Source organism: Hydractinia symbiolongicarpus, chromosome 11 (assembly GCF_029227915.1).
Source record: "Hydractinia symbiolongicarpus strain clone_291-10 chromosome 11, HSymV2.1, whole genome shotgun sequence".
Lineage (NCBI taxonomy): Eukaryota > Metazoa > Cnidaria > Hydrozoa > Anthoathecata > Hydractiniidae > Hydractinia > Hydractinia symbiolongicarpus.
This window is the reverse complement of record NC_079885.1, coordinates 6,809,457-6,820,113: the sequence shown is the minus strand read 5'-3', so window position 1 is coordinate 6,820,113 and position 10,657 is coordinate 6,809,457. Positions and strand designations below refer to the sequence as shown.

Genomic DNA, 10,657 nt, shown 5'->3' with positions numbered 1-10,657 from the left:
TCCAATTAGCGGACAGTCCAACAAATCAAAAGCGAGCAAAGAAAAATGGATAAGAATAAATAGTTTTTCTAACATTTATTTCATTTTACAACTTTTGTGTCCAACTTGCTTTTAATCTCGGTTGCTTCTAATTTCGACATATGCAAAGTAAAATATCTGTATCGCGAAAATAAAATGTTGGAAAATCCGTGTTTTTCCTGAAACCGCAAAATAAAAATGCCGCGAATCTCGTGACTATGGTTCAACCACGAAAATAGAAAGCCGCAAAATGCAATTTTGACCGAAAACACCGCGAAATTGAAATGCCTGCAAAAATTTCCTGCCTTAAAGTAATTAATACTTCTAAAAAGATTTTAAAGTCGTTGTTGTTGCTTAAAAACTGCTTTATGTACAATAAACTTATACGTCTCTGTGCGAAATTTTTAAAATGATATAGCTAGCTAGCTAGTTCCAAGAAGTTTTAAGATATTTACTAGAAAGTTTGAGGTTTGAGTTAAAAGCAAAGGTAAGTACTTGGATCAAATGAATTAGGATATGCAGGGAACTTTTCTGCCATTTTCTGTCATTTTACCTGAGTCTACCATTTTGCCTTTCTTTTGAGAGGAATTGTTGTTGCTGGGTGTAACGCACATCAACAGCTGACTTATTTTTTGCTTTGCCCTTATATTATCGCTAATTATCTTTAACATAAATTCTGTAACTGCAATGTATTATCAATAGAAGTGATTCAGCTTATTTCGTAATTTGCTGTTGAAATAGAAAAGCCATTTTTATTTTTAAAGCCTTTTAAATAAACCAAACAAACATTCACTTGAAACGTGAGATAATCTCCGCTTACTGTTCAGCAAAAATGTATTGCTAAATTCAAAGAAAATATTCTTATTACCAGAGAGAAAAAAAAACACAAATGTTAAATGCTCTGTTATAATTAGTATTTTTTTCCTCTACCGTGGCTTCCCAAAATTACAATCCTTTCACCTTATAATCAAATGTCCGATTTCTAAATCTGATATGTTTTTTTAACCTCGATAATTTGGCGTGTAAGCCTTATTGCCGTACAATTTTCCATTGTTGCATCTGTAATCACTTGTGCGATAGATTGAGGATCCACAGTAACCATAGTAATCTCGCTTGTACAAACGTTTGGCATGGCAGATATACACGTTTTGTTGGTACAGACGTCCACCACAGACTGCCCATACTGATTTGTTGTAGCATTTTCCTTTCCAACACAGTTCGGTGCTTCGATTGCAAACGTTCCATCCACAGATTCTGTAAACTCGTCGAAGGTAGCAGGTTCCTTTAAAACAGAATTGAGATCGTCGGTTGCAAACATTGTTTCCACAGACTCGATATACTCTTCTGTTGTAGCATTTTCCTCTTAAACAGAATTCTTGACCTTTTTTGCATACATTCCATCCACAGATGCTGTAGACACGTCGAAGGTAACAGGTTCCTTTAAAACAGAATTGAGATCGTCGGTTGCAAACATTGTTTCCACAGACTCGATATACTCTTCTGTTGTAGCATTTTCCTCTTAAACAGAATTCTTGACCTCGTTTGCATACATTCCATCCACAAATGCTGTAGACTTTTTTAAGGTAACAGGTTCCTCTGAAACAAAATTGACTCTTTCGGTTGCAGACGTTTCGGTTTCCACATACTTGGTACACGCTTTGAGCATATACGGTTCCTTTGAAACAGAAATGTGTTCGAATGTCATAGATGGCGTAACCACAGGCACGGTGGTATTTCTTTACGTAAAGTTTTCCACTATGGCAAAGATGTGTGTTGACATTGTAACCATATCCTCCACCTGAATTGAAATTATTTAAATTGGAATGATTTCTTTAACCAGTAATAAATTATACGAGAAGACGTTTTGCTATTGGACGATTCGTTGTTGTATTTCTGAATATGAATTATCAAATAATTATACTTTCTAATTTAGGTACTTACAGTTATGTTTACCGGCTCCAAGAAGTCCATTTCCAAGAAGTTCATTTCCAAGATGGCCTTTTCCAAGGTGTCCATTTCCAAGATGGCCGTTTCCAAGATTTCCATTTCCAAGATGTCCTCCATGATGTCCAACTCCAGTATATCCGTAACTGGGATCTTCTACATCAAATTCATCTTCAAATTGGTCTTCAGCAAGTGCTAGGGCACTGATGCCAACAAATGCAATTAATAAATACAGCTTCATGTCTTGTAGATAAAAGATACATGAAATAAAATAATACATGAACTGGAAAATTTTTGTTAAATTAAAAGAAGAACTCTTACCGTCTCTTTGTTCTGTTTCTGTCCTGCAGTGAACAAGTGATGTCTGAGAATTGCAAAGTCGCTCTTTTTTATAGTACGCAAAGTGAGTGTGGGAGTGGGCGGGAAGAACGTGTTTGGTTACGATCCATGGTTTAATTCAGCGTGAGATTTCGTAATAATCCAATGCAACGTGTTTTTGAGAAATAAATCGTCCAATAATATCATACATTTAAAATGTGTTTTCTAAGTCGAGATAATTTGTTGTGGTTTTAAAGCGGATACTCTAATTAAGCCATACTTTTATATCTTTTTGAGAATATGGCTGCCTAGAGAACACGAGGCAATCAACAAGCTTTTAACAGGCTTTCAAATAGCTATCGAGGTTGCTTCAATAAAAGTACAGTATTTCGTAATTGTCAAAAAGGGATACTTTTTAAAATCTAATGAATATTCATTCACTCATATTTATTTTAGAGTACTCGCAAAAACGTTTGAATGATGCTGTGTTTCTGTAACTTGGGCATGAGGTAACAATCATTCATTGATGCGAAAAAATTATTTTTTCTGCAGTACATAACAGTTCATTGCTTGGTGTATTTTACACACCACATTATGTCTAATAGTCGGTCACCACTCATTCGCCAACTAAATATATACCATTAGTTATAAAACATATAACACAACCAACTTAACCCTTAAAGATCCGGCAAAAAGAGACCTACAGTTGACCACCATAACTCCTGCTGACTAATTTGTAATGAAAGATGCTCCCATGTTTCAAAAAGAAAATGAGCTACCGACGGTATCAAACATGACCCGTCTAATTCTTGTATCTAGATTGACCAATTGCGACTCAAGTTTCAGAAAGTTAAATATTTGTTGACTGAAAAAGAGTCTTTTCGAAGGGTAAGGGCTAGGCCAGAGTCTTGGAGACTTGAAAACAAACGACGGATTATTGTCTGACATACAAGAACAGCCATTTTGAAAAATGAAACCCGCCATGATTGAAATAAAATCCTGTAAAAGTGACAGCAAACAGGACTGTATAAAAAAGACCTTCTGCCTCTTTAAGCAGCCGAAACCCTATGTAAGCGCATTCGAGCTCTTCTATAAAAAGAGATTGAAAATGTGTTACTACTTATTTGCTTACATCTAAAAATTATAACTTTATTACAACCTCGTCTCCAGGGTTCTTGCCTTTTTGATATCGAGATTGGCGTCGTCAAGTAAGCGATGGGCGCTCTGACATCAGGCAACAAACCCTAGGGAAGAGGATGACTTTATAATATATACAAAATTAAGTGTAACGTTATAAAATGTACCCACGTAATATTTACAAAGAAGACCGCTAATCCGTTAAGAAAACGTATGTGACACTTTAGAAGAATTATATTTCAAAAACTTTTGGAAAAAAGGTATTATTGTTACACAATGCGTTCTGCATCGAAAACTATAAACAACTGACGTTTTGAAGAACTAAGCCTCAATTTGGAAGTACGGGTACAAAGTTGCTACATCGTGAATTTTAACGTAAATATATATTAAACTTTAGAAATATTATATACTTTTTAAATAAATTAATGTTTCATAATTCAGGGGTCCTTCAGAGGAAAATTGTTTGTTACGGAATTATAGCGAAATTATAATCCCAAGGAAAACGCTTTCATGAATAAAACGACAGAAAAAGTGTTGATTTTAAAGGATCAATGCTTCAAGTGATCTTTGATATGGCTATGGTAGCCATTTTTTTGTGATGTAATCAAAACTGGAAAACTGTTGAAATATGGAATAAATTACATTATGTTGTACTGTATATGTCGAATAAATTAAAATAAATTAAATACTTAATATAACATTAAAAAATCAACAAGAAATTAGAAATAAATCAAGCGAGTTTCATTTAAAAGATGTAAATAGTGGACGGTGCGAATACAACTTAAGAAAAATTTGACTACCCTCGATTCCAGGAGCCGTTGCCTATTTTTCTGATGGCGAGACAAAACTTTTTTGTCACAATTGTGTATTCAGGTACCGCTGTGGAGAGACAAAAAGCTTTTAGACGAGGCAAAAAAATTGAAATTAAGGACGCTTGAGAGACTTGTTTAAAGTATGTTATTCAAACGTGTCCAGATGTACAGTTAAAATATGAAAATTAGTTGCGAGAAAGAAATGATTCAAAATTGAGTTGGTTGGAGCGAGCAGACGTAAAAAAAAGTGCAATTCTTATTTCCGTAAATCTTTATTAAACAGAGTATTAAAGCTCAGAATGCACAGAAAATTTATCTCAACCTCGTTCACTTGACTCTTTTTTGCTTTATATCGCTGCCCTGACTAAATAGACCCGATAGAGCACTGCAAACGAGGTTGGATTCACTGCGTCAGTAAAAATATTTCAGAGAAAGTTCAATTTAAAATGTTTCGTTCGTCTCGTAGGTCGGATTCACAATACCTTCTTCAATCGGCTCTAAAGAAAGAAGTAGTGGAAACTTTGTAACGAAAAACCTCAAGGATTACCATTGTTGAAAAGCTCAAAGTCATAATCTCAAAGACTGTTTTTTGGTATAGCAAACATGGCATGACGTTGCAAAGTTAAAACAGATCCACTTTCCCTTCCACTTTCGTTTTTGTCAAATTAAAGCTTGCTTTAGGTTTGGGTAAAACATATAGATTTATTAAAGTCGGCAAAATGTAACATTTCGGCTAAAAAAGCAATAGTTAAACACACGTTTTTGCATTCGAAATATAAATAACTTTAATTTTCATATTTTTCACCTTTTTTAATATCGTCTCCTCCTTAGCAAAGACCGCCAAATCGGTGGGCTCGCTGCGTCCTGATACAATTGGTTCCACCTATGAAAAAAATACATGCATTAATCTATTTTCACCTATGAAAAAAATACATGCATTAATGTATTTTAAACAAACCCGGGCGTAACACGCCCAAACGCCCGGCTGGCCATCAACAAGTTACTTAGGGACAAACCTTGCGCTGTTTCTTCTTTTTATAAGCAAATGCAACAGCCAATATGAAGATACCACAAGTCAAAATGGCAACAACAACAATAACAATAGCCATAAAAGATTCCTCGCTGTGTTTTGACTCCGTCTTTTTCGCGACCACGCCCTCGTACTTCTTCCCATCAACTTTAAAAGATGTTGCAGTGGTATTAAGTCTCTTCCCGTCAGGTGTTGTTACTGCGATTTCGTTATTGAAGACCAGCTTGGCGAGGAGCTGCAATGTACCATTTATTGATGCCGAATCTTGGGTTAGCATAAATACTACAATAATGCTGCCATTCTTTATGTGACAATCTGTAAATTCGGCCACGGACAGCTGAAGGAGTTTGCGCGTTTTTGAACATATTGTATTTCGAGCGTCTTCGAGGCCACCGTACTTGGTGATGACGAGGAAAAAATTGGCATCAAAAGAGTACTGGCATTGTTTCGAGATAGTTATTGTTGTTGTTGTTGTTATTGTTGTTGTTGTTGTTTTCATTGCCATTTTCGTTGTTGCTGTCGATTTTCCAGACTCTGTCATTTCGGAATTAGTTGATTCCATGGTCAATTTAGAGCTTGTGTCTTTTGAAACTGTAGAACTTGCATATCCCGGGATGGGTGAGGGTGAGAAAGCTGTTGAAGGTTCCATTGTAGAGGATGTCCCAATATTTTCACTCTTCTCCAAGGTTTCCAAAAACTTGTAAAACTCATCGTTCGTAGATTCGAAAACAGCAATATGACCAAGGCTTAAGCATTTGCATACTGCTTCGAGCTCACTCACCTGGATGGTGGAACAACCCTCAGAAGACCAGGCTGACGAATTCCACCAATGACACTGAAAACAAGAGATGGAGCTATTAACCACTGATCAGACCTTAAAATTAGCGTCGTTGATCAGTAAGGCAGCTGAATAAGGATGCGCCCAGTACACTTTTTGAGAGTAAGCGTTTTATATATAATATAACAAGTGTTTAATATATAATATATATTTGTCATTCAGCAGAGGTCTTACGTGGTGGGCATATTTAAGTCCGATAATTTTTGCGGGAATACCCTTACGCGACGATGTTTTTCTTTTTCTTCATTACGTAGTTCCGTTAGTAAACAAGAGACATAGAATAATCTAAAAACTACTATTTTGACATTTTAAACCGAGTTGCCTGTTGCTATAGATTAGGCTCGCATCCAAACTTTAGCAGTTTACCAGGCACTGCAAAACAATTCGTATTTATTTAACTTTCCAAATCTGTGTCTCATGTAAATAGGGTTTTTTTGCAAAGTCAAAGTAGCAATTATAAGGCTAAATTCAAAATCTGACAAGGGACCAAACAGAATGAAAATTTCATTTTTCGTTCATTTAGTACGTTTTTCACATTTTAAACAAGTACATTTTCTTACCAGCTGTTTATCAACTATTTTTAAATGAATTTTTTCATTTAAAAATAGTTGTAGGTGCTTCTAAAGTAACACCGCATCTTTCCTGTAGCAGCAAACATCATTGCCACTTTCTAATTTGGAAATTCTCCCCATGAAGCTGCAATGACCATTTGGACAATACTATGTAGGTTAATGAGAATAAAAACATTTTAAATGGCTATCATACCTTAACGTCTCCAGTCAGATTTCTTGCAGTCAATGGTATCGTGATTCTTAAGCTTTTATTCACCATGGGAACGTCAATAAAAGATGCTGACTCATCAGGATGGGGATTTATCAAGTAAAGTCCAAAAACATTTGAAACCAAACGTTTGGATGTTGGTGACTCACTGAATATATCTCCCTTTATCTGGAAGAAAAGAAAACAGGAAAATATAAACAACAAATATATGAATAATAAAGAAACGTTCCAATGGCGTTTCTTCTTCTAAAAAGACATTACAGTAAGAATAATTGTTCTTGTTCAACTAGAGTACAAAATTAAACAATTTCTATTACGTCATTATGTCCGCTATTGATTTCAATTCCCTAATCACATGTAAGGAATCAATACGGGTAAAGAGTTTAACGAAAAAATGTATTATGAAAAAAACGCGCATGGTAATTTCAAAATTTTTAAGAAATGTTTTTGTAATAAACACATCCCCACCGTCAGGTTGTCGAGCGTATTTGTTGAATCAAATTCAGGGTTACTTAGCTACTGAGTAATTTCATGAATTTTCAGTGTTTTGTGTGATTTTCTATGGTCAAGTTTTTTACTCTTAAACTGTCTTAACACGAAAGCCTATAATGGAACTTCCATCATCCCTAAAATAATTCTAACTATATACTTCCTTCTAATAGTTTTGGCAAAAATGTTCAGGGTTTTTTAAAATCCAGTCTAAATTTAGAGTTTTTAACGTTTGCTAGATAGCCTGGGTGTTCTTATTTTTCGGATAATCTATATTAATAGCAGAGGTCAGAAGTTTCCTAATTTATTTGGGAAGAAAGTCATTGTTTCGTTCTTTTATAGAGCTACTTAATAACAAGAACGTCTTCATAACATGTATGGAGTATGAAGTTATTCTAGTAGCTTTCCGAAAATACGCGCGCATTATAATAAAAAGGATCCCTTTGTAAATTCTGTACGCCCCCTTTCCATTTATTTTCTTAAAGTCTAATCACTTACAGTTGATGCGGCAATAGTAAAACCATTACAATATTCCCCATCTTCCGTACATTGCCAGGGATAGAAATTACTTTTCATAGTATCCGTGAACATTATTCGCTCCTTCATGGGCATATGAATGTTCATGTTGGGTACGATCGTGTTGATCATCTCAGTGTATAAAACGATGTTGTCTGAGGTTATCGTCAAATTCTGTAATCCGTCCAGATTGGAAGACAGCGATTGCTTCAAGTACGGGAGAGCTTCGACGAAACGTTTTCGACCAATCTCGTCTTCTTCTTCTTCATTGTAGAGAATGGGAAACAAGTTGTTACTGTATGACGTCACAACGAGATCAATCTGAAAGATGTAAGAACATTATGTGCAAACTATTTGGTAAACTAAAAAAGGATTGGTAAATGCTTTACCAACAGCCAATCGCAAATCATACTGGGGCCAAATTGCATAAGATGATTGTGATAACCATAACAAATACTTGAATGTGATTGGTTGAGCTTTTCACAATTAAATAATAATTATCTTGTGGGTTAGTAAGGGTTATTTTTCAAACATGTTCTAATAATATAATTCTGAAGTGCTTATGATGCACACTCCCTCATTGTTAAAATTATTGTGTCTCGTGATTGGTTAGAGCAAAACTGTGTACTATATTTGTGCTTTAATTGTTCCAAAGATTTTTAATAAAGAATAAGAATATTCAATATACTAGTCGCCAGCCCGTGGAAAAATCCACGGGTTCAGTGGCTATTGGATTTTCGGCCATCTGACATGTTTCATGCATCATTGCTGTGGATCAGAAGTAAAGCTGTGACGCAACCATTTTGAATACGCAAAATACGGCTGTTGACTCGCTCCTCAGCATAGTACTGCAGTGGTACCGAAATAAAACTACGAGCACCTATTTTAATCACACAAAATACGGGTAGGGTTCGCAGGCCTTTACATATTGCATTTCCTGTGTCCGTAGCACAACTAAAAATCGCGCACATACAGTTATCGCAACTGCAATACCATTTCTTCGCAGAGACAGACAAAAATAAAGAGTTACGAAGGGCGCAAATCTTAAATAAAAAAGGGAGGTCAAAGATGTATTGTTTGTAAAATTGTTCATACTCGTGTTGAAGTCAAGTGAATATAAGTGAATATAAGTTATTTACCGATGATGTTAATTTGGTTAACTTGGTTATTAGTATGATTCGGTGTTTCACATATAATACATCACCAAACAACATACGTTACTGATCACATACTTTTAAAATGTAATATGTCGATCGATTCGACCACATTTGTGTGAGTGAAAACCCGCCTTAACATGTCTTTTAAACCTAATTTTAATAGCTGAATTTATTTTCGTATGTATGGCCAAGGCCGGTCGCGTGGTTTTTTAGGTGTTTAAAGGGCGTAAAAGGCATGGAAGCGCTCACATGTCAATTAGTTCTTGAACCGTACACGTTAAAACTGTTTGATTACCTATAAGATAAGCAGTTTTATTTTGAATAGTTTATAATGTTGTTGTTAATAGCAGTGTAAATTTTTTAATGATACCCTTAACCTTGGAGGGTTAGTGGCTGTAGCACTGGGGTCTAAGGATATGTTTCCCTATAGAATGGGGCTTTTCGCATCACGATTTCGGAAACGTTTCGAATGTAAATTAGTGGTTGTAATTTAGTTCGTAGGAGATATAGATGTATTATATTGTGTTATAACTACCGATAGCACACGATTCCTAACTAAGATGACACAACTATACTAGTCGAAGTTCTTTGAGTCTTCCCTGTCACAAAAATAAGAAAATAAATAAGGTTATTTTCGGTTGAGCGAAGCGAATTAATTTTAATAGCTATCTGGTGAATATAAGTTATTTACCGATGATGTTTCCATAGGCTGATGTTCTTCCGCTTCTATATCTTCTTCAATTGCTCTTCGCTTTCTTCTGCTACTTGGTAAAGGATCGCTCTTAAAAACAAAATAAAGTTACCAAATATAACATAGATGATTTTTTCATTACAAAAATAAGGTAACTGCTCATTTTGAAATGTTTTCAAGTATAACATAATTATATTACAATATTTCAAACAATTTCTACTGGCATGTTGTACAAGTTAATTTAAAAGAACGTCTAAATTTGTAACTGGGTGTGTTTCGAATGTTTTTGGTGTTCTTCCAAAAAATAACAAAATTAAAATCAATTTCTGAAATAGATGTTGTTTAAGTTATACATCGAAAGGATACATCACCTGTTTATAAATATTATTTTTTTTAATACTTCTAGACCTAGTCAACTTGTTCTTACTAGTCGTTAGCCCGTGGAAAAATCCACGGGTGCGCCCGTTCTTTTTTTACCACATTGCGTTCGTTTCGCTACTTGCATAGCTAAGCTACCATTTTGCGTGACGGACAGACGTATACGGGTATTGTAATATAGACTAGTCGTTGCCCGTGGAAAAATCCATGGGTTCGCTTGTTCTTTATATTTACCCGTCGCAAAGTGGATAAAAATATATCGTAATTGAGATTCGTATTTCCGTAACATCATTTTCTAACTCAGCGGGGGGTTCGCGCAGAGACAGACAGACGGAATACGGCTATTATTATAGAGCTAGTCGTTGCCCGTGAAAAAAAAACCACGGGTTCGCCCGTCCTTTATATTTACCCGTCGCAAAGTGGATAAAAATATATCACATTTGATATTCGTGTTTCCGTAACAACATTTTCTAACTCAGCGGGGGGTCCGCACAGAGACAGACAGACGGAATGTGGCTATTATAATAGAGATAATTTGTAAAGAATTTC

The 10,657-nt window shown here is 35.3% G+C and overlaps 2 protein-coding genes across 3 annotated transcripts in view; both read right to left on the bottom strand.

Moving 5' to 3' along the window:
- Nucleotides 1-585: 585 nt before the first annotated feature.
- On the bottom strand, nt 586-3,255 carry LOC130614880 (uncharacterized). 2 transcript variants are annotated; one of them, XM_057436348.1, is made up of 3 exons: nt 2,284-3,255; nt 1,960-2,205; nt 586-1,816 (listed from the first exon to the last, which is right to left on the bottom strand). In XM_057436348.1, the coding sequence occupies exons 2-3, from the start codon at nt 2,201-2,203 to the stop codon at nt 1,020-1,022; spliced, it is 1,041 nt and encodes a 346-aa protein (XP_057292331.1). In that variant the 5' UTR covers nt 2,204-2,205; nt 2,284-3,255; the 3' UTR covers nt 586-1,019. The 2 variants fall into 2 exon arrangements, with proteins under 2 accessions (XP_057292331.1, XP_057292330.1); XM_057436347.1 differs by having other exon boundaries at nt 1,960-3,255.
- Nucleotides 3,256-3,389: 134 nt separating this feature from the next.
- The window catches only part of LOC130614879 (uncharacterized), a 31,966-nt gene continuing 24,698 nt past the window's right edge, over nt 3,390-10,657 (bottom strand). Inside the window, exons 30-35 of the mRNA XM_057436346.1 lie at nt 9,731-9,820; nt 7,865-8,203; nt 6,863-7,045; nt 5,246-6,094; nt 5,035-5,112; nt 3,390-4,726 (exon numbers count right to left, since the gene is read on the bottom strand). Of these exons, the coding sequence (XP_057292329.1) occupies nt 4,703-4,726; nt 5,035-5,112; nt 5,246-6,094; nt 6,863-7,045; nt 7,865-8,203; nt 9,731-9,820 (1,563 nt within the window). The 3' untranslated portion in view covers nt 3,390-4,702. The remainder of the gene's footprint in view (nt 4,727-5,034; nt 5,113-5,245; nt 6,095-6,862; nt 7,046-7,864; nt 8,204-9,730; nt 9,821-10,657) is intronic.